Below are 25,074 nucleotides of genomic sequence, written 5' to 3' on the forward strand. Positions count from 1 at the left end.
TTGAACAATGTTAACATCAATATTGATTGTTTCTGACTAGCATGAATAATATTCACTTTTGTACTATAAGTACACGTTTACATTATTTTGCACCTTTTCATTTTTCTTTCATTATTACCAACTGCATTTTTAATTCTACATGTGTAATATATTAAGTGCAATAATTTGGTTGTTCTATTGTATTGCGTTTTCTTTTTAATTATGTATTTTTATGTGTGAATGCACCTTTAGGATTGCTATAATTTCATCGTACTTTGTGCAATGACAATGAAGGAATCTTAATATTTCAGGGCTCTTCTTGCTCAGAAGTGACTACAAGTCCCAGGACGCATAGCGTACATTCCTAGCTGGTTGGACACGTCATTCCCGGACAGCGACAAAGGAATGACAAGTGGTTAGCGGGAGTTTCAAATTGGGAAGTAGAACTGTTGTGAGTTTGTGACAGTTTCATTCGGGTAGTGCAAGTTGTATTTTTTTCATCAGGAGGTTTTTGGTTACTTTTTGCTACTTTTGGGGTTTTTAAGCGAATCTGAATGCTTAACGGCTGAGCCTGTTGCGCTGCTGACTTTCTTTCTGTACAGTTATTTGCAGCAGACCTTGGAGCTGGTATTGATACGCCCACAACGAAATAATGTCTGGGGATCGGGAATCTGCAGCTGTCAACCATCGCTGTAAGTTTTGGGGCGCAGTTTTTTAAGATACGCATTTACATTATGCAACGTACTATTATATATGATTTCATTTCACTTATTAGAGGAAAATGCATGAAAATAAACATAACTACCAATCGGTGACTTTAAAAGAACGTGGTATTTGTGGTGTGAAGCCCTCATGCGGTTTGTCTGTACTTTGTTTTCATTCCCCAACACTTATTCTCATGCCTTGAATGCATACTGACATTCGTTTGGCAGAATATTTTAGTTGCTGTTGTTTTGAGGAACATACCTGTCATACTCCTATCGTTCAAATGTGGAGTGTTGTCTATCATTACGCGGAGCAAATCAACACTTACTGACAGTTTACTGACAACTTCAGCTGGTCAGCTCACAGGATGGTTAAATGTGTTACTTTATACATATAAAAAGTTATTTTGTTGAATTGTTGTAATCCAGTGTTATTTTAATCAGTTAAAAATTTTCAAGGCGTACGTAATGTGTGTCATATCCTTTCAATGTGAAACAGTGAGGAAAACGAGTAGAATGATAACAACGGCATCATCTTTTTTTACATAGTAGTTACGTTTATGGATGTTATACATGTTTGTAGTTGTAATGAATGTTTTATGCGCTTATTTTGAATTTAACCGCAGTTTTAATTTTATTACGAGTATTAGTACACCTGCAGAGCATCACTAAATCTAAAGGGGTAGCAGTTAAGAAGTTAGGAATTCGTGCCATTAGTTCATACCCTGGCTGTAGCTAAAATTAACTCAAGACTGGTAGTGGTGGGTGGGGTCTGGATTGGAAAACCGTTTCACATGCCTTTATAAATCCTACTGTAAATCACTTCTGTTTCTTAAAATCATCCCCTACTCACAGGAGTTTTTATATTGTGCTTCAGAACAGGGAGACCTGATGTTCAATTTACTAATGCCTGTGTTGCCAATTTTATTTTTTTTTCTCTCTTTTTTTTTTTTTTTCCCTTTAAAGGGCCAACTTTTATTATGTTGTTTCTTTTGTGCTGGGTTTTCATCTTTGCAATATTTTGATGTGATGTTTATTATTCTTTTATTAATCCCTTATTTTTACACAAGAGTGAATGACAAGAAATGAACAGTATTAAAGCTTTCAGTGCCTGGAGATGGCAGATATCCCTAAAGCAGGACTGATCTTGGATAAAATGGAGCTATAGTTAAAGGATTCCATGGCAAACCCTAGTGCCCGTCCTCCTTTTCCGCTTATCCTGGTTTCCTGATTTATTTTTTCACACGCTGTCGTCTTCATCCTCAGCTAAGATATTGGGTACTTGCATATTATCGCAACCAGATTTTGCATCATCTTTTAACTTTGTTGATTTCTACTGAAATGTCATCACTGAAGTGTAATATGGAAGGGTACACTGTCAGAAAATCTGCCGGGCTATTGGTGGTGGTTTTAAAAAATGTTAAGACTTATAATTTTTAAGATTTGTGAGAAGCGTCCTTTAAACACGTCAAGTGTTGATTTCTGTGAACGCAGTGGTTACGTGTGTGTCTGGTTCTGAAAGGAGTGTGGCAGTTAAGCAGATGATATTGCGCACAAGCGGAGTTTAAACAGCAGATTAGGTGCTTGCTATCATTTTCTGTAGTGTTTTTGTAGTCTTAGAGTAGGTTTACCATTGAATTGGCTGTGAAAAGAATAGTAAAGTGTTTGAAAACAGATCTCTCTCCTTCACAGACCGGCAGCATGTCAAAGGAATGCCTTGAAAGTGGAATGGGACTTAAACTGACACGAGATGCTGGCAGTAAAGGGAGAAACCTATTTTTCAAACCTTACTTTCCCGACTTCGTTTTTTTTCAGCCGTTTCAATGATAAACCTTCGTTAACTACTAAAACATTACAGAAGACATGTGTCTAACCTTCATAACACTGTACTGCTACTACTTGACCTAAACAGAAGCAACCAGCATTGCCGCAAAAATCTGGTTGCGATAATATGTAAGTACCAGATATTGATACTACGTTTTTTTCTGTTTCATGAAAGAAAGAAAGAGATAGTGTCCAAGGCATAATGGTCAAAGCTGACAAAATAGTAGTCCTCAATAAACTGAGGAGACAAATGCTTTTCATAAGAATCATTAGGATGTTCAAGGCTACTGAGTCTTGCGACCATTATGCCTTGCTAGTTTCCACCCTAGAGAACATCCCTTCTAGGGGACTGCTGTACCAGTCATACCCAGGGTAAATTTATGAATATCCATAGAATTGTCCAGGTCCCATTTGAAGGAAGACAAGTCTTATAGGTTCATAGGCTGGTACTAGGCTATCGGCCCTAGGATCTATACAAGCCTAGCCATAACAATTCCCTGGCTATTTCTTCTCACACTATTTACTTCCCTGGACCTCTGTCTAGCAGGGTGACTGACATGATCCCTGGGTTGAATTTCCTTTCTCCCATCCACTCTGTCACAACTGTTTTATCTACAGAGTCTGTTCCAGAGGTGGAGGAGATGCTGAGTAAAGAAACTGTCTCTCTGGCATTATTGATGTAATAATGCAGGTTTAGATCTTATTCTGGTATTTGTGGGACTGTTTGATTTATGAAGGTACAAGAGATCCTTGGCTACCACATCCCTGATTGGTAGAAGGCAAGGCATAGCTCTCTCCTAAGGTGCCAATAAGACACCGAAAAGAGGGACCGTGATTTTAGTCTTTTTTGGTTGTTTACAGGTTATAAACCTATAACCCTTTGAGTTTTTTTTTCAGCTGTTTGAAAACTTTGAGTTACATTGCAAAGGGGGCATTGTATTTTATAACTGGTCTGATCAGTACTGATAAAAGGAGAACATAACCTCCCTCTCCTTTTTTTTTTTTTTTTTTTTTTAACAGGAAACATGTTTATTAAATTATCAGTTGTGACGCAGGCAATCATACATATAAACTCTTAGTTGCAAACATTATACATTACTTATCTTTATCTACCCAATCATATCAGTCAGACATTACATAGCTCATTCATACCCTGCCTTGTGTTAAACCTCATTCCTACCCTGTATGTATTGTTCCTACAATTCCCATTTTTTCTATGTACGTATAGATGTCTATGGTTTAAAATGTATTGTGGAAGCATTTGGTGAATATAATATAAAACCAAACTAGGTGGGGGCTGTACCCCCCCCCCCCGAACTATATATACTAACTCCAGGATTGCACTACTAATCCTGGCTTTTAAAGCTATTGCATTCAGACTCCAAAAGGCTTGTGTTTTTGCCACTCCAGCTAGGGAAATAATTTTTATTTAACATTTGTTTACTGAGAAAGTCTAACTTGGAATGAAACCAATTTTCAGTGGAGGCCTGGGGAGAAATGCTCCAGACACATGTCTTTGTAACATGGGAGGAAACTAAAGTACCCCGAGAAAACCCACACAAACGCAGGGAGGACATGCAGACTCCGCAGAGGAGGCACTCTAGCTGAGAATCCAATCGGAGAACCTCTTGCTGTGAAGCGACAACGCTACCACTGCACTACTGCTCTGCTGTGAATGGGTAATGTCATATGACAGCATAAAGTCAGTGTTGTTAATTTTGATGCTGAATAACCTTATGACCTCTTGAGTGAGAAATGACAGGAAAACGAGAGCTACAGATAACTTTGTTTTTCCTTGGTGGAAAATTTTCAGAAGTGATAGGCTAAATGATGCAATGGCAAGGGAGAGAAATTCTAGACATTTCATGAGATATATTTCAGCCCCAACATGGTGTGCACTGAGGAAGCCGACTAGGATAGAAATGCCAGGAGCATCTGTTACGTTATAGCTTTTTATTATGTAAAAGTTTGGGGATAATTTCACTGGAAGGAAAATACACTTTTGGAAAGGGTGGATAAAACTAATTGTTGCTGAGTGTTTAGGGAGTAAAGGGTTTTAGTCACTTTTGCCCTGATACATGTTCTTGAGTGGAAACCTTTTTTATTTTTAATGTGGAAAGGTGTGATGGCTATTTGTAGTGCAAGTTTTTGAGTCTTAATAAAGTACTTTGGGCTTATATGGCAGCTAATGTAAAAGTTCTAACTACTAGTAAAATTAAAACCGTTATGATAGAAGTTACATCTTTAATTATGAATGAAACTTTTTATTTGGGGAAGTGTTTTGAATGAAGTGGAAAAAACAAAGAGAAGGAAATTTAAAGAGAGACAGATTGATGGCTTTGTTAGGCACTGATGCTTAAGCATAGGTTACAAATCCAGAGGGTCTGTAATGTGTCTGGTATGGTGCCACCTTGATTAGATGTAGTCACCAAAGCTCTGTGGTTTGCAAGAAGAAAATGTATGAAAAAGAAGCTTTGTCTTCAAATAGCATAGGGGCTTTTTTTGAATGGGACAAAAGAAATAGGCTAAAATTAGGTGAGGAAAAGTGAAAAATAGTTGGTGGTAGCATATGAGCATAGAGGAGCAGCCAGATTAAGGGGCATCTGTCTTGATGATATGGTGAGTTAAATCAACTTTGGAAGAAAATCTTTTACAGCATGAAAAATGGTTGGGTGATGTGCATCTGGGGCTAAAAGACCACTCAGATGCCATCCAGGGATTGATTGAGGAAATTAAGAATTGAAAATACGTTTAGAAGCAGCAGTGGTGAGACTAGACTGCTTGGAATATTAATGTGTAGATTTATTTGGAGGATAGCGCAAGATGAAAGAAAATAAATTTGGTAGGAATTCCTGAAAGATATGAAAAAGATGATTGCAAGACAGCTAGGCAGAAACTGTTGGTGGAGTGGTTGGAAATGGGCCCTACACAAATTAAGATAGGGTGCATCGAACAGTATGGAAACCCCAGATAACACCATAACTCTGAGACCACTAATTGTTAGATTTCCTACATATATGAGGGAGCAGTTACTTGCTCGTTTGTGTGCCAAAAGATGATTGTAGGGGAGGCATGAGTATTTGTAGATAAAGTTCTCCTTTATGAGACCAGAAGACAGAGCAGCTTTTTAATCCAGTGATTTGGATATGCAAGGAAAGAAATATAAGATGGAGGCTACTGTATCCTATTTCATTGAGGATTCATCTGCAAGGACATTCTAAATCATTCAATCTGGTGGAGGCACAAAGTTGACTAGCGAAGTCAGTTAACCAAAGAAGAGATGTGAAGAATCCAAGACTGCAAGATGGAATGCTGGGATGGGTAAAAGGATCAGAAGATGGTGACATAGTGGCATCCAAAGAGACTAACTCTTTCCCACTTTTTTAGAATACAGCTGAGACAGAGAGAAAGCAATGATGGTTAATCAATCTAAGAAGTGTGCTTTGCAAAGGGATAAACGATGAAGTCTGAGGAACAGATACACTTAGCATATATATGTTCATAGGTGTGCACTAGGCTAATGGCCCTGGAGGCTTTACAAGCTTAGCCCATAGGATTACCCTGGCATCGTGCCACCTGACCTTGGTTCCCAATGCCTTTTGTCGAGTAAAGCCACTGGAGTGATCCCTGGGGTGAATTTTCTATTTCCCTTCCAATCATCAAGATTCCTCTTGGAGAGGGCCAGTGAGGTGCTCTGCTTGACTTGTATGGGAAGTCTGTTCCATAGCATGGACAGTCTCTGGGTTATGAACCTGTCCGTCCAGCATGTTCTGTTGATTGTGGTAATGAGGTTGAGGTCTCTGGAGCATGTGGTGTGGAAGCATGTGGTGCAGAGGGATTGGGATTTCTTTAGATGTAGCATTTCTAACAGAGCTGGGTCAGACATCGCTTTGTAAGTCAAGCGGAGATTGCCTCTAAGTAGGCGATATGAGACCGCGAATAGATGGAGTATTTTTGAGTCTGTCCATATAGGACAAATTATTTAAAGCCTAGGATCCTCTTTCTGAGGTACTTTTGTGGCCCCTTCAGTTGTTGCAGGTGTTTAGTGAGGTACATGCCAAATGGGGCATTGTACTCAATGATTGGCCTAATAAGGAAAGAGTAGAGGGGCACAATGACCTCTTTCTTCCTGGATGCGAAACCCTTAGTAATGAGATGTGGCACATAGGACTTTCTGACCACAGTGGCAATGTGGTGCTCAAAAGAGAGGTTGCCGTCAACCTGTGTTCCCAGATCACTTATAAAGCCTTCTGTGTTCAATGGACTACCATCGATGTAGTAATTCATGGAAACCGGGTTTTTCCCAAAGGGGATGACTACATATTTTGTGGCATTGAGCTTAAGGCTATGGTTCTGACACCCGTTGGTCTCAGCGAGGCCTTTCTGTAGGATGTCAGCATCACTTGGGGAGTTAATAATAGCTTCCAACTTGCAATCGTCTGCGAACGTCCAGCCAGAGTCCCTTGTTGGCTGGGACTTCATAGAAGTAGATACCAAACAGGAGAGGACTCTGGACCAAACCCTGTGGGACTCCACTCGTGACTGGTCAGCAGTCTGCCTTGGAGTGAGCTACTTTCACAGTGTGGGCTCTACCTGTGAGCCAGTTTGCAACCCACCTAGTGATATAGGAGTTAATGCCTAGCTTAGTGAGTTTTTCTATGATTCCTGAGTGGGGAATGGTATCAAAGGCCTTGGCCAGATCAAGGTAGACTATATGAACCACCTTGCCTTCATCCACAGCTCTGGTGACTGACTCAAAGAAGTTGACCAAGTTGAGCAGGCAAGATCTACCCTTCACAAAATCAAACTGTGTGGGATCCAGAGTTTGGAGATTCCCTATATCCTTGTTTAAGTCCATGATGATGCGTTCCATAGCTTTGCATATCAGACTCGTCAGGCTAATGGGGCAATATTTCCCAGGGTTTGTAGTCACTCCTCCTTTGTGGAGAGGGATGACTGTAGCAGTGTGCCATTTGGTAGGGACAAAGGCTGAACTGAGGCTGTGATTGAACAGGGCACACAGGTGAGGTGCCAGTTCACTCTGTAGTTCATGTATAACACAGCCAGGGATATTGTCAGGTCTCGTAGAAGCTGTATTCTTGGCCTTGGACAGTGCTGTTTTAACCTGTGCAGCAGTAATACTGGGTGCCTGGCAATCTACTGGTATTGTGACTGGTCCTTTGGGCGGGGGGGAGGAGTAAATTTGGCACTGAATCTGTCAACCAGTATATTGGCAATATCTGTTGGCTCAGTAGAGGAGGTACCATTGTGCAGTAGCTGAGAGCAAATGTGGGTATTGCCATGGCGATTCTTTGCATGACTATAGAAGGCCTTGTGGTTGTCTTTACTATATGCTGCAATTCTGTTTTCATGGCTAGCTTTAGAGGATTTAATGAGGGATCTCAACTTTTTGTTGAGGCTGATAAGGGAGTTTTTTCAGTCTTGGGATTTCACCTTATTCCACATCAGTTTCCTCCTTCTGTTGTAAAGTTTGTTTATGGTAGGGGACCACCAGATTGGCTTCCTTTTTTTGGAGGAGAGCATCTTGGTTCTATTGAGTATGGTGAGATCCATGCCTTTGTGTACGTGTTCGTACAGTGCATTGGTGTATGATTTGGCAGTCATGCAACTATTCTCCATTTGCATGGGTGCCGTGAAGTTAGCCACCTCTGTTTTCAGGAGCCCAAAGTTAGCTTTGGCAAAGTTTTTCATGGTGGTTACCTTTGCAGAGGTGGGGTGGGGGGGGTGGAAGGAATGTGGATATTCAATGTGATTAGTTTGTGGTCAGATCTAACCAGGGAGGAGTTGACTATTGGTGTAGAGCAACAGTTGCCCATGTTAGTAATGACCAGGTCATGGATGTTGCTACCTCTAGTGGTCCAGGGCATTGGAATTAATGAATTCCAGGAAACGTTGGGCAAGTGTATTGGTACATGAGTAGTTTTCCCAGTAAATGGAGAGGTAGTTGAAGTCGCCCAGTATGAGTGTGTTAATTGGACTCTAATACTCTTCATAGTGCTTAGGAACATGGAGTGTGAGTCTTGGGACATGGTTGGGGACCTATAGCAGGCTACGACCTGAATTGTTGTCTTACCCAATGTTAGCTACACCTGAAGTATCTCAGATGCATTATGTTGGGCTACCAGTCTGGAGGTGTGCACATCCTTTATGGAAAAAAAAATATATATATTTATATAAACCACAAGAGACAATGGTTTGAACTGTTGGTTTGTGCGCTTTTGTTCATTGTTTCTTTTTTGGTTTTGCTGCAAATGGTTTTGCCAGTTATTAATTACTTGCTGTTAGTTATAGTTAAAATACACGTGCTAGTGGTTACGCAGAGCAGGAATGAGTCCTTGTATGAATTGTTCATCCAGGTCATCCTTTTGTGGGGAGGGAGTCATAGTGCAAGAAAAAATATTTTATTGAAATTGTAGACTGTTTCAGTTTTGCTTTTATATAATTTGAAAAAGTTGCTACAATTTTTTATTGTATTTTTTTGTCGGCTACATGCAGTGATTCAAGTGTGCAATACTCATACAGGGGAAGACGTAATTGATAAGCCAAAATATACAGGGGAAGGCATGTAATTGATAAGCCAAAATAGACACGTTGATGAGTCGGTAAAGGAACTGGGGTGAACAATAAATGGAGAGCCCAGATCAGGATATTTCAAAGTGTGTTGAGTGTCTATAACATTGAGTATGTTTTTTTATCGGGATTAAACCAAGCAGGAATTAAGTGGGGGACTTTAGTTTCAATAAAAACGGTTTGCTAGACGGTATGACTTGTATATGAAAAGGATTAAGGAAAGGGTGGGATTTAATACAAGATTAAGGCTGCTCATAATTGAGCAACCACATGAAAAATCACAAGGCAGGAGGTATAAGTAGTTGGGGGAAGTTCGTGTACATCTTAATTCTATAGAGAAACCCTAGCAGATAATAAAGGAGTGATGCTGGATAGTGCTGAGGCTGATAATGGATGAAAAGTAATGTAGCAGCAGCCAAAACCAACATTAGGCCTCGTGGTTTAAATGGGAAGCATTTTAAATACAGTGAGAGTAGTCCTAGTTTAAAGTACAGTTATATGGCTAAAAGGAATGCTGGACAACAGCAGGTGAAAAAATGGGAAAGTAAGGGATACAAGGTAATGATCTTTAGAGGGTGAAGGATGTCAGCAGAAATACAGATTAGGATATAAGGGGAGAGAATGAATATTGACCAAGAATAGAATGAGCTACATAGAGTTTTTTTACTTGTAGTAGTGAAAAAAGGGATTCTTGTAGGAGTACATGTAATATATATGGAGCGTTAAAACACCAGTTAAATGGGTCATTCTGAGTCAAGTAATTTCATTAAGTTAATGCGGGAGACATTAATGTATATGGCTGAAACTAGCCTCAATGGTTAGTTGAGGGTGATGAAGACAAATGTGAATGATGCCTGTAGGTGAGGCAAGGTGAATACCCTATTATGTACTATCACAGAACTTGTAAGTCAGGTGCTTAACCGATTCAGAGTTGAGTGTACTCTGAGTGAGGAAGCAAATGTCGTTTATAGTTAATTTGGGAAAAAGGGGCATAAAACACAGGTTGAGTGTGGACTTTTATTTTAACGTGGATGATAATAAACAAAAGAGAAGTTTAATTGAGAGGTCAACAGACAACAGGGAATGAGACTTCCTGGAAAGAGGCAGAAAAGAATAATGTGAGAACACTCTATTAGATGGAATCTCAGTGGTATAGTGGGTGAGACTAAGAATCCTATGTTATATAATAGGAGGGAGAGCAAAAGTTATAGCCCTGCAGGAAATGCATTTTCTTTGGTTGTGAAAAAACAAATTACAGGAGGGGGTTATAGGGGAGTAGACAGCACTTCTTGGAGAAAGAGAAGGCAAAGAAGGGTGGTGGGATTAATGAGGAAGAGTTGGCCATTTTTAAGATAGATGGAGGAGAAGCTAGAAAATAAAGGTAGATATGCGAAAATTAAGGGTACAATAGGAGGAATTTAAATATACAGTGGTAACAACAATCCATACCCCATTTGAGAGTAATGTACAAAAATAACAAATTCCATTAAATCTCCTTTAAAGTTTAAAGGAGGTATTTTTTGGAGTTGGGATTGGAATATTGCTGTAAGGAGATATGAAGTAAAGGGTCTGAGATCAAGGAAGGAAAGTTTCTGAACAATTTTATAAACGTGGTAGATGTATGGAGGATAGGAAGAGTGCAAAGTAAAGGTCAGGGTCTTGTCTGCTATTCAGGAAAACATAACTGGTCAAGAAAAGATAAAGCTTTTATCTTGAAAGAGAATCGGTGGTCATCATGATTAAGATGGAGTATGTCTGTCAAATATCATGCAATACTAGCACAGTAGTTTTAGAAGGGGAAGGGACAGGTAAGTTCATTTAGACAATATTTTGAAAAGGGTATTGGAAAAGGTAGAGAGGAGAAATTGATATATGGTGTACAAGAAATTAGGAGTTTAAATAGAAGACCATCTGTGAAAGGAATGGAAAAGGCTTAAAAAGTTGCTGGAGGAGTTAGCGGAGATGCTTCTTGCCATTAAACCCCTCTTATCCCGTTGAGAGAGAGAGAGGGAGATCAAATAATTCAATGAAAATATGATGAAAGGCTTTGGCAGAAAAGCATTGCAGTGGAGAAAATCATTGCAAAATAATTTTCAAAAGAAGTGAAAATATTGATGAGATCAAGGCAATAGGAAGTGGAATGAAGACGTCTTGTTTTAGTTGGAGAACAAGAAAGATAAGAGGTTGAGAGTGAAGTTGAGGATATTTCGGAGGGATTTAAGGAGTATTATCAGTGTTTATAATCAGGCTGTGAAGATTCCCTGGATGGGTAACGAGGTAAAGATGGATTTATAGAAATAGGAGAAGAGGCAGACTTGACTAGGAGGTTTCATAATGATAGAATTGATGGAAGTGTGTGAGAGGATGGCCAAGGGGAAAATCACCTTGGATGGACAGTCTGCCATTTTGGAATATCTGTAGGATAGAGGTGGCAAAGATGGACTATGTTTACTGCTATACTGGCAGGAAATCTGATACCAGTCTTATAGAATGAAGCTTAATTGTGGTTATCCACAAGGAAGGCAAAAATCCAAAATATGCCAGTGTCCTATAGACAGATATAGATTATTAAATCATGATTTATACATGTGTTATAGAAATTCAGGCCGAGATTGGGGAGAATAGTGTCTAGGATGATACATTTGGACCAAACAGTGTTTGTTTGTTACAGATCGAAGAAACCCAGACCACTTGATTTGAGCCTTGTTAAAGTTGTATAACAGTATGGAGGGGATTTGACACTATATTCTCTTTAGATGCAGAAAAGATGTTTCTTAGGGTGAGATGGGATCTGCCAGAAGAATGGATAAGGATATTAAGGAATGTTTACAAAGAGGCTAATGCAAAAATAAAATAAGGGTGGCTTTGTCCTGAAAAATTTAATAAACGGGGAGGGATCAGAAAAGGGAATTGGAGATTATAATATTTTGGATAGTAGTATTTGCCATCCACCACATGTATGTTGAAGGCACTACCTTATAATGAATTATTGAGAGTTAGCAGGCTATGTAATGATGAAATGGGTCTAGAAAAGGAAATAAAAACATGTATTAACTTCAAGCAAAGGGGGGTTTATGAAAATTGTCATTTTAGATGCCCTTCATAAGATAAAAGATACTGGCTTACTTCATAACAGGCCTTTAGTAAATCAGATAAATAATAGAGAATTTAATACTGTGCATGTGTAGAAATGTTTATTTTGTTACTGTATATAATATCTTAAGTGAGAAAATTATTGATGTCATTTGATATTATTGGCCCTATTTAATTAATATGGAAGGGGTAAAAAATTTGTAGAACTGTAAATATCTCTTAAGAGAAGCAGAAATATTAAAGACATGGTGGTACACAATGGATTTTTTTCACCTGGTGAAAGATTAAACCTACAGGTTGTGGAATGTGGCACCTTCCCTTGTGGAAGGTGTTCGTTTGCCCCCACATTACCAAATGTTTTGAAAAAATAAATGGTGAAAATTTTGTTCCACTTATGCTTTTTCATGTATAACTAAATCAGTGGTATATGCTTTGTCTTGCCCCTGTAATTTTGTTTTATATAGGGGAGACTAAAAGAATATTTAAGCTACGGTTGCAAGAATATATTAGAGATATAAAAAATAATAATACTATGAGCCCTATAGTTTTACATTTTTTTACTTGTCATAGGAGTGACTTTTCACTGTTAAAAGCTTGTATTTTGGAACATATTTCAGAAACAGATGGAAGTGTTAATGAAAAAGAAATTATTGTACAAAGAAATTTATCTGATGTTGTAAATCTTTGTTTATTCATTACAAATAGGACCTCTGAACTGATACAGCTGTTTCCAAGCTCACGCCAGCCAAAAACTCTCAGCTAAGACCTACCCATAATGCCCCTCTCCTTGTTACTCTAGATCTTGTTTGCCGCGTTCCTAGTCGGACGTGCTAGCCATTTATCTGATGTTGTAAATCTTTGTTTATTCATTACAAATAGGACCTCTGAACCGATACAGCTGTTTCCAAGCTCGCGCCAGCCAAAAACTCTCAGCTAAGACCTACCCATAATGCCCCTCTCCTTGTTACTCTAGATCTTGTTTGCCGCGTTCCTAGTCAGATGTGCTAGCCATTTTTCTCAAAGCTAAGTAGAAAAGTGCTATTTTTAAGATAGTTTCTCTTCAAAATTGTTTATTTTTTAGTCAAGTTAGTCTTTTCTCATTGTTACCTATAACCTTATTCTAATTCAGACAACATGTCAGTTGTCTGGTATATCAACAAGCAAGGTGGAACTAGGTCTTGCCCCCTGTGTCAGGAAGCCATGTGGATTTGGCACTGGGCGATAAGCTTCCAACCGCTTCCTTATATAGCAACGCACATTCCCCGGAGTTCCACCCTTATTGCAGATGATCTGAGCAGGAACATCGTGATGCCTCACGAGTGGTCCCTCAACCCTGTAACAGCGGATTGGATCTTCCAACGCTGGGGCAAGCCTTGCTGCGACCTGTTTACTTCCCCCCCCAAACTACAAATGTAGAAGCTAGAATTCCAAAAGAGAACAAAACCAGTAAAACAAACCAAGACGAGCCAAGTCAACTGTAGAACACTGGTTTAATATGCTAGTGAATTAGTAACACATCAAAAAGTACTTAGTGCTTTCACCCATAGAATGGGCATCATCAGAGTACAAACACTGTCACAGCAAATACCATTTAAATAGAAGCAGCAATTAGTACATAATTAATAAATGAGTTAATCAAACCATAATTAATACAAACCAATTTTAATTAACCTAGTCTAACATTCATTTAAATATCAAAACTCATTATAGTCCCTAAAGAAAATATTAAAAAGACTGTCTGCATCAATGATTAAATAAAAAGACAAGTATTGTGTATATAGTGTATATAACAAATACATATAATAAATATATATTGTAATATAATAGATGACACTACAATTTGATTTAAAAATAATAATAATTAAAAACTTTAGCACTTTAAGTTTATAATGTTTAAAAAATGTTTAAAAAAACAGAGGCAATTTCATTGTTACAAAGGGCCATTAAATACATGTAATAATAAATAAAATATAGTTATATAAATTGTGATTTCACATCTTGTACTGTGCATATAAAGTGCACTAGTGTCTTTTTTCTTTTTAATATCCCTAACATGTTCTCCTATTCGATCTTTAAGTTTTCTAATAGTTTTCCCTACATAATATGCTGGGCATGTAGAACATGTGGCAAGGTATACTACCATTTTAGTATTGCAATTGCAGTTTCCCGGACATCTGATGGTTTTTCCAAAATTTAGAACTACCACGTATGGACCGTCATTAATGTATTTACATATATGGCATGTACCACATCTGCCCATCTTAGACTTGAGATGTATACTCTTATCATGTGTTGCTTCAAAATACTCCTTTAAATTCATGCCTCGACTGAAGGTGATTTTGGGCCATGAACCCAAAATATCAATACATTCATCATTGTTCATAAATACACATGCCCAACTTTCTCTTACTGCATTGACTATTTTCTTTGATATATCATTATAGGGAATGACTAGAGCATCATTTCCTATTGTTGATCTATTTTCCCTAATGACATTTGTAATACCGAACTTAATAATCGGTTGATACATGTGCTGTCTTTTGATCCATATCTCAGTACTTATTTTATCAATCAATTCCTTTGGGTATCCCCTATCTAAAAACATATAAGACAATATATTTTGTCACTAAAAACCTTGTTGTCACTAATAATTCTTGAAAGCCTAACCATCTGTCCTTTGATTAGATTCTTCTTTTGATGGTAAGGGTGACATCTATCGAAGTGTAAAAAAGAATTAGTGTGTGTTTTTTTCCGAAAAATGTTGGTTTCTAACCTGTCATTATTTTTATACAATAGTATGTCCAGGTATTCACAATGATTCTCAACTATCTTACTGGTAAAACTCAAAAAACTAGATGTAGTATTAAGAAATAATTCAAATTCATTAAATCTTTCTCTGGTTCTTTTCCAAAAAATCAAAATATCATCCAGGAACCTCAGATAGAGAACAACGTCATACCAAAAGCAAGAGGAGAACAACATTTGTGTCTCCCACAAGGCTAGCACAAGATTGGCATAAATAGGGGCACACCTTGCCCCCATCGCTACCCCTGTTTTTTGTCTAAAGTATTCACCATTTAAAAACATATAATTGTTTTCAAGTACTAATTCCATCAATCCCCTTAAAAATTTACTTTTGTCATTACTAAATGTACCAAATTTAAGTAGGCTTGCCTCAAGCATTTCTAGACCCTGCTTATGGGGTATAACAGTAAAAGACTTACAATATCAATAGTTATCATGAAGAACTCAGGATTTGTTCAGCAAGATTGATTCTTATTTTATCCAAACAATGCCAGGAATCTTTTACAATATGGTCCAAGTTAGTTAATACTTCTTTACATTTGATAATCAATAAAGGAAGCCATAGCCTCCGTTTTGGACCCTCTGGCAGAGACTATTGGTCTAAAGGGTGGATCATGAACATTTTTATGAATTTTCGGGAACCATACACTAAATTGGATTGGATCTTGTATGAATACCTGATGGACGGAGTCATTACCAAGGATGAATACAATTTTCTAAATGTGGAACATCCTATGACTCCATCAATCTTTGGTATCCCGAAAATTCATTAATTAGATTAATTAGATTGTTTAATTGTATTTAAGTGAATATATATGTGTGTGTGTGTGTGTGTGTGTGTGTGTGTGTGTGTGTGTGTGTGTGTGTGTGTGTGTGTGTGTGTGTGTATATATATATATGTGTGTGTGTGTGTGTATATATATATATATATATATATATATATATATATATATATATATATATATATATATATATATATATATATATATATATATATATATGTGTATGTGTGTGTGTGTATATGTATATATATATATATATATATATATATATATATATATATATATATATATAATATGGATGTATGGTGTGGCATATTTTGTAACTCCAGGAAGGCTGTGCTGAGACGCCAGTGTTATTCAGTGTGAATAAACTATTTAATACAAGATTGGTGGCTTCTTTTTCACTGGCTTTGTAGTCTGGTGTGCTTTAACACTTGCTTTGTGTTTTATTACATCAGAAAAGGATGCCCTGTCTCACCCCTGTTTGCAATACATTTGGAGCCCTTCGAAGAGAGTATAAGCAAAGAATGGGTGAAGGGACACAAATAGGAGCCATGAGAAAAAGCTTACACTATATTCACACTACGTATTGCTGACTAATGGTCACTAGGATCAAGAAAGAGAGGATTTGGCAAATATTATAGGCCTGTGAGTAGATCTTGGGACACAAAGTTAAGGGGAAAAACTGTGTGTGACAGAGAATGGTTAATGGATTAGAAATGAAAAGCATGAGTTGTATGGATTTATCAGTGAGTATAATGTATTGTAACAATTGTGTTTTTACGTTCTATGCTAGTCTAAAGTGGAGACGTTTACAACTGGATTTGGATAATAGAGAGTTAGTTTTGAAAATGTTTATTATGCCACAATTTGTTTATGCAAGACCAGTTTTTTTGAAATTACTGGATGATAATTTTGTTGAAAAAAAGTAAAGCAATTGTTCAGAGATCCCTTCTAGAATGAGGAGTGCATTGAGAAATGGACTGGAAAAAAGGAAGAAGGATTTGCAGGTGGGGATTGTGACAAATGTCTTAAGGTTGGTGGATAGAGAATATTATGCAGACTGGAAGGATATGATTTTCATGAAAGTAAAACTTCCATATAGATTTTTTTTAATTGGGACCCCTACAGATTAGTGCTTAATTGGACAAGAGAAGTGGAAAATAAATTCCAGAATATATGTGGGAGTGGAGAATATAAAAATGGAAGGAATTTTATTTTATCCATAGGAGGATCAAGGAAAGAGAGGGAGAAGGAAGCTGCAACCTGGAGGTGGAGGAGGAAGCAACATTTGATAAATATGGTTGCAGTTTGTAACTGGGATGGGGTATAAGTAGAATATGGTTTAGAGGAGAGATTGAATGGAAGTATCTATGACGAAAAAATGGAGAAACTTGGAAGGACATGCAAGACACAAAAAGGAAAGGACAACAATAATTAAGAAAGTAGAATATAGAAGAGTAGAAGGAAAATCTACTTGAGGGCTATTGAATAGCAAAGGAATGGCTGATTGGGGTTACTTAGAATCAGACTATGAAGAAAAATAAGAAAACGTTAGGAAAGAATTAGAGAGACAAGAATGCAGGGAAATTCTGAAAAATCCCAGTGAAGAATCTAACGTAAGGAAGTTCAAAATATTTGCATAGAAGTGTATGTAAGTATTTTTGTACGCCAAGGTTGGCCAGAACGTTTAGAGGAGTGGTAGAGAGCTTTATGAAAGAGAGTAATGTGGATACATAGCGAGGAAATGGAAAGTACGTTGAAGGACACTTGACCTGAAGCTTGGCAGCTCTCCAAAAAAATTACTTATTTTTAGGGTACTAGTAAGGAATTGAAGAAAGATTGGGAGGCTTATGATAGCAGCTAAGAAGGCAATGATGAAAAAAATGAAAAAAAAAAGATGCTAGACAGACAATGGAGAAAGTGGAATCTGTGTTCAAACAGTGGGAACGGGCAGAATATAACCTACTGAATGGAAGATGAAAGGAGTAGAGGGGAGCAGATGATAGCAGTCAAATATGGGAATGGAAAAGAGGTAAGCAGGAACAAATGTTGATGTAGTGGGATTTAAAGGGAGTTGGAAGTCTGAATACGAGTTTATTATGAGTTACACAGGGAGAAAATACTGAAATTTGACAGTGATCATCTTGATGGAGATGGGCTTTGAAGTGAGAAGGTAGGAGATATCAACTGTAAATAGTTGCATTTGAAGCAATTTGATATCACAAGTTGATAGTTTTCATCCCAATTTGGTAAGTTTTGCATAGAATTGATAAGATTATATATAGGTGATTTTGTAGATTTTAATGGTCATTGATTGTTGTCAAGGCTAAAATCTTATATAATAATAGGATTTTGGGAAATTACTAATTTGGTTGATATTCATTTATGGAAATGTTGAAATTAAGTTGAATAAAGCTGAGACTGCAAACAAAAAAAAAAAAAAAAAAAACAGAGGGCCTGGGGTAATCCTTATTTTAGAGGAGAAACTGGTAGAATAGATCTTTTTTCCTTACAATTAGTGATTTTTTTTATGTGAAGGAAAGTGGAATTTATTGGATAATGCATTTCGGGTTATAAAGCTGTAGATGATGATAAAATTAGTGTGTCATAAAATTTATAAAATTAATGATAATTTGGTGAATCCAGAAATGTACTATTATTTAAACAGTATGAAAGGACCATTAATATTTTTAAGTTTTGCTTTGTTTGGTTTTGTATATTATAAAGATACGCAGGAGTTTTCTAGAATGAACTTTCAAAAATAATTGACAGAATTATTTTCAGAGATGACTACTAAGGATAATTTCGTTTCATTAGAAAATTAGGTTTGATAATTGAGTTAACATCGATAATAAATTCTGTGAATTGTATTGCTGCATTGGAGTAAGGCGTGATACCTTATAGTCAATTTAATTGCCAGTATTTTAAAATTTTTATATTTGTCATGACCATTGCATGTTGATCACCGAAAAAACCTTAACCAAGTATGTACTTAAATAAGTACAATAATATAAATAATTGTTGGTATGTCAGTTTTACAAATATTTTAGCTACTAAGTAAACATTTGAAATTGGCCTTGTAAGCTGTTTTTGAATAGTGAGCAAGGGAATATTGGTTGAATGTTTAAATGCAGAATGAACAATACATTTAGCTGGGGAAAGGTTAAATATGAATAAGGGTTTTGCAGTTTTGTCAGCTGAAAGTTTAATAAAAGTAGGATGTAATATATTGAATCTGGTCCCTAATGTGTTGAGTTTAGAAAGAAGGGGTTTAGCTTGGCTGTCGTCTGTGACAGTGAAGTGAAAGTTAGTTTGATGCCATTCTGCCCCTCTGGCCAGGGCCACCCCCTTCACAGCCAATAAACTTTGAATGTGGGGTGTAGGTTCTCTTGAGAAGGTGGGTTATTTCCCCATATGAAAGCCATATTACTATCTTTGAGTCTGGCATGCAAGGATCACTCCACACACCACGCAGAAAACAGCAAATGCACACAGACGATACTCAACAAAATTGCCAGGCACGCATCGCATTCATACGACTTTTAACAGACTTTGGCCCATTATTTCAAACACAAATTACTCCTCAAAAACATAATACCAAACAGTATGGTGAATCCACCACTTCCCTGCCTGATTTACCTGCCAGTAGTGCTCATTAATAAATGAAATAAATTAGAAAATGGAGGGCATTTTAGTTTTCCTAAATTCCTTCTTGTGTTCATCTTGATTTTTTTATTAGAAAAAAAATGCATAGAAGAGGCAGATATGTTCATAAAATTCTTTAAATATTCCAGCACCTCCTTTTCCCATTGCTTCTAACTTTAGTATCCCTTCATTTTTAACATTCATCTTCTTACAAATTCCTAGTGATCAATGCACTGCTCAGTTGGAGGGACATATATTGTTCAACCCTGTTCATTGCTATAGGAAAATTCTGTTCATTCAGCTGTTTTATAGTGAAGATCTTTTTCAGATGTGTGTGTGTATGTAATGTATGTGTGTGTGTATGTATATATAATATATATGTATGTATATATATGTAATGTATGTATGTATGTATATATATATATATATATCTATATATATATATATATATATATATATATATATATATATCTATATGTATATATATATGTATATATATATATATATATATATTATATATACAGCCAAACCCGTGTCAAGTGCTTTCGTTCTTTTAATAAGTGTAAAGAACTTCTTCAGAAATGTGGAAATTGGCATACAGTACAAGTTAAAATAGGTAGTGATGCACTCTCTCGAGGCACTCCTAAAAATGGAGAACATCGATATCTGTGCAGTAACTGAGACCTGGTTCAAGGCTCCAGAGAGCACCCCTGCAATACCAGGCTACAACTCTTACCACACTTTTCGGCCACCAAACCAGGACCGAAACACTAAAGGTGGAGGAGTGTCAATATTCACCAAGGATATTCACACCACCAGGCTAGTTGGCCAACACAATGTGTCTGAAATTCTCCAAGTGCAACTAACACTAGGTAAGACTGCAATCCAAATTGTAGCTTGCTACAGATCCCCCACCATACCCCAAGATTCTCACTACACCTTTCTAAACATACTGGAAAATATTAAGATAGAACCAAACACCCTAATACTGGGTGATTTTAACTACCCTGCCATTAACTGGGAAAACTACTCATGTCCCAACACCTTTAGCATACGGTTCTTGGAATTCATAAATTCCAACGCCCTGGATCAACTAATCCATAGTCCCACCAGGGGCTCCAATATCCTAGACCTGGTCATTACCAACATGGGAAATCAATGCTCCATACCTATGGTCACCCCTCGTTAGTCAGGTCTGACCATAAGCTAATCACCCTTAACATCCACATCCCACCCCACCCCCAGTAAAGAAACCACCATAAAAACTTCTCCAAAGCCAACTTCATGCTACTCAAGTCAGAAGTGACAAACTTCATGACACCCATGCAGGCGGGAACTGAAAGTTCAACTGCTGAATCCTTCACTATGGCACTGTGCACATCCACTCATGCATGAATCGTGCCATCCCAAATAGAACCAAAATGCTCTCATCCAAAAAGGAAGCCAATCTGGTGGTCCCCTGCCATAAACAAACTTTACAACAAAAGGAAGAAACTTTTGCAGAAAAGAGGAAAATCCCAGGATGCCAAAAACTCCCTTACTAGCCTCAGTAAGAAACTGAGATGCCTCATAAAATCCTCCAAAGCTAGTTACGAAAATAAAATTGCCAAAGATTCCAAAGACAACCACAAAGCATTCTATAATTATGTCAAGAATCTAAATGGCAATGCTCAGATCTGCTCTGAGCTAAAACAGAATGGCATTAAATATACTGATCCGAAGGATATTGCCAGTATCCTGGCAGATCGATTCATTGCCAACTTCACCCCACTCTCACCCCCTAAATGGCCCATCTCAATACCGGAAGATTGCCAAATTCCAGTAATAACGGCCACACAGGTACAAAACGCACTCTCTAAAGCCAAGAATACAGCATCCATGGGACCAGATGACATCCCGGGCTGTGTACTACATGAACTACAATATGAACTGGCACCTCACCTAAGTGTCATGTTTAATCATAGCCTCACCTCAGGTTTCGTGCCCACTGAGTGGCGCAGAGCTACAGTTATCCCATTCCACAAGGGGGGATCCACCTTGGATCCCGGAAGCTACCGTCCCGTCAGTCTGACAAGCCTTATCTGCAAGGCCATGGAGCGTATTATCATGGAACTTATAAACAAAGACATTGGCAACCTTCAAACACTGGACCCCACCCAGTTTGGGTTTGTGAAGGGCCGATCTTGTCTCCTGAACCTGATTGACTTCTTTGAATCAGTCTCCAGAGCCATGGACAAGGGTAAGGTGGTCCACACAGCCTATCTAGACCTTGCCAAGGCCTTTGACACCATCCCCCACTCTGGAATCGTAGATAAACTTACTAAGTTGGGCATAAATCCCTATGTCACCCAATGGGTTGCTAAATGGCTTACTGATAGAACCCACACTGTAAAAGTAGCCGACTCCAAATCCAGCTCCAGACAAGTGACAAGTGGAGTACCTCAGGGTTCAGTCCTGGGGCTTGTTTGGCATCTACTTCTCTGAAGTACAGGTCAACACTAAGGGACTCTGACTAACAAAGTTTGCAGATGACTGCAAACTGGGAGCCATTATTGAATCCCCAAATGATGTGGATACTCTACAAAAGGGCCTTACAGAAACAGATGCTTGGTGCCAGAGCCATGGGCTCAAGCTCAGTGCCAAGAAATGTATTGTTATCACCTTTGGGGAAAAACATGTATCCATGAATTACCATATAGGTGGCAGTACACTAAACACAGAAAGTGTGATAAGAGACTTAGGGACACAGGTGGACAGTGGTCTCACCTTCGATAACCACATCGCCACAACAGTCAGGAAATCCTTCTATGTGGCACACCTCATCACGAAGGGCTTTTCATCCAGAAAAAAGGAGGTCATTGTCCCACTGTACTCATCCCTCATTAGACCCATTATAGAATACAACGCCCCATTTGGTATGTAGCTCTCAAGACATCTGCAACAACTGGAAAGGCCTCAGAAATACCTCACTAAAAGAATCACAGGCCTAAAGCAGATGCCCTCGCTGACCCTTAAAAACTCCAGCTATACTCTGTACTCAGAGGTGATCTCTGCTTAACATACAAGGCCATGTCAAACCCAGAGCTGTTGGACATGCTACACTTAAAGAAATCACAATCCCTCAGAGCTACAGGGATCTAAACCTTGTCATCACAATAAACAAAACATGTTGGAGGGATAGGTTCCTGACCCAGAGACTCCCCAGACTCTGGAATAGATTGCCCATACATGTCAAGCAGAGTGCCTCTTTGGACCTCTTCAAGAGGAACCTTGACGATTGGATGGGAGACCCAGGGATCACCTGCTAGACAGGGGTCCAGGAAAGTAAATAATGTGGGAAGAAATAGCCAGGGAATTGTTATGGCTAGGCTTGTATAGGCCCTAGGGCTGATAGCCTAGTACCAACCTATGAACCTATGAACCTATGAAAACAAAAGGAGGTAAGTAACAGCCAGTGGTAAACCTCAAATTAATAAACTAAAGGATCCAATAAAAATGTGTCTATTAAATGGCAAATCCCGCTTAGTGGTAAACAAGTAGTCTTATGAAAGTGTGTTATGTAAAGGAAAACACTATTAAAAATCAGTTACTTATCAGGAGTTATCCGATCCATTTCAAGGCACGTTTAATATTTTCATTTAACCCCGGATAAGAATCTGCATTTAATAATAGTTGCCAGAATAGTTTCCAAAATTCAAGAAAAGAGTCGGCGTCTCCAAAGAAATGATCAATCTGTTCTAAAACTAAAGTTTCAACTTTAGTAAAACCTTGACAGTAAGGACTATGTCTGTCCAATGCATTTTTATCGCTTTTTCCCACAGCCGTATAGCGCTCCTTTATGCGGCTGGATAACTTCCTGAAAGTCTTGCCCACATAAAAACTGGAGCGTGCATCACATATGGCTGAGCAAATTACCAAAAAGCTATTAGTCATAGTATTTTTCAAAAATAACTCTGTTTTTACAGCATCTAAAAACAAATTCCCTCCCATGCATATGCAATTACAGGCTACACAGCCAGTACAAGTAAACATGCCCGGGAGATAATTGTTCTGTATTTGTGAATGAAAGCAGGAATGGAGTATTGGAATTTTCAAAGGAGCTTCTTAAATAATTTTTTCTTTTATGTGCAAACATTGGTTTCTCCCCCCAGTGCTGAAGTTAATTCTCAGCTGCTGTTAATGATGCTTCAGTTTTTCAGAATTATGTCCCTAATAGAACCCAAATCCCTGCAAATGGGAAGGGGGAAACTAATGGTTCTGTCCAAGTCTGTAGTGGTTCGCTCGTCTACCAAAGGGGCTTGGTTCTTATTGCTGTTATGATTGGATCCAAAGGAGGCTTGTTCTGATTGTATAATAATATATGTAGCGTGTGTCTAATTTTTGACTCCACAGCTTGAACAATTTTGTTCCTTAAGATACTGTGACTGAATAGAGTGAGGTTCAACCTACCGATAATCTCAAATGAGGAACATAAATTCTTTAGTATGTTTTGTGATCCTTTCCCCTGGCCATTCGGTTAACACATTATTAATGCTTGTGTGTTACAGTAATAGGATTGCCTTGACAATCTATTGTGCTGTATGCAAGCTCACTGTTTTTGAAGAAAACCTTTTAACAGTATCACATTCACTTAGCATGTAGATTAAAGTGATTTTTATTTTTGATTTGCATTTTGCAATTGCATTGTTTTTGTTCATAAAATTAATTTTTTAAAATGTTTTCTACTTTAACCTAGAAAAAAAAATCAGTTTTGATAATGTTTTAAATACTGCATATAACTGTGTATGCAAGTTATACTCCTTTTTGAGATTAGGAGCTTATCACCCTTGTGGATGTAAGACTTGTGTAACAAGTTGATAGCATGACCATAATCAGGTGTGAATTTTAAGATGTTGATAGCCAAGGTGTGGATCAAACAATATTTTGGTAGTGATCCAACTTTCTCCTTCTTTAAGTACTGCAGAATTTTCTTCTGTACAAGGCTTTTTTGTATGTTATTACAATTATATTATTACTTGAAATAACTGCAGTGGTATGCAATATACTACCCGTGCTTCTAAGGATGGATGAAATGATCTCTTGTCTGTTTCCAGTCCTTGTTTCACCACCACCACCATCGTCGTCGTCGTCCATCTGTCCATCACCTTGGGCCTGTATTTGGTACAAATCTGTATTCGGCCAGAAGCTAGAAGATATTATGTGCTTTGCATAATACCACATGCCTGGTATATCTGTTCAGTGTTTTCATCACCTGAACTATTTCAGATGAAAGAATGGTTCATCAACAAATTGTTACTACTTAGAAAGAGAAAGAATAGAAGGATGCTGTTATAGCAGCATAAGGAGTTATGAACAAAATATTTTTATTCAAGGTACCCATGAGCAAGCAAATTTATGTATTACTGTGGGATGACTCACCCTCAGCACAAAGAGGCAGCCACCAATGGTGTATAATGCAACTTAGGAGATCTGTATAGCTTGATGGTAGGTACGTTTCTCTCTTGCAAGTTTTTGAGTATTTTCAGCACCTTTTCATTTCCATCCTTATGTATTCCCTGCGTTTTATTATCAAATGTCACTGTCATTTCGCTTGTAAAAAGATATAAGCCATGGATGATATGGTCTAGTACAGTATCATTCCTCACCAA

The 25,074-nt window shown here is 37.8% G+C and overlaps 1 protein-coding gene across 1 annotated transcript in view; it reads left to right on the forward strand.

Moving 5' to 3' along the window:
* Nucleotides 1-394: 394 nt before the first annotated feature.
* IQGAP3 (IQ motif containing GTPase activating protein 3) overlaps nt 395-25,074 on the forward strand; it is a 2,364,408-nt gene continuing 2,339,728 nt past the window's right edge. The window contains exon 1 of the mRNA XM_044079778.1: nt 395-671. Coding sequence (XP_043935713.1) covers nt 632-671 — 40 coding nt within the window. The 5' untranslated portion in view covers nt 395-631. The remainder of the gene's footprint in view (nt 672-25,074) is intronic.

The sequence above is a fragment of the Protopterus annectens genome, chromosome 8.part0 (assembly GCF_019279795.1).
Source record: "Protopterus annectens isolate FY-2018-M chromosome 8.part0, PAN1.0, whole genome shotgun sequence".
Classification (NCBI taxonomy): domain Eukaryota; kingdom Metazoa; phylum Chordata; order Ceratodontiformes; family Protopteridae; genus Protopterus; species Protopterus annectens.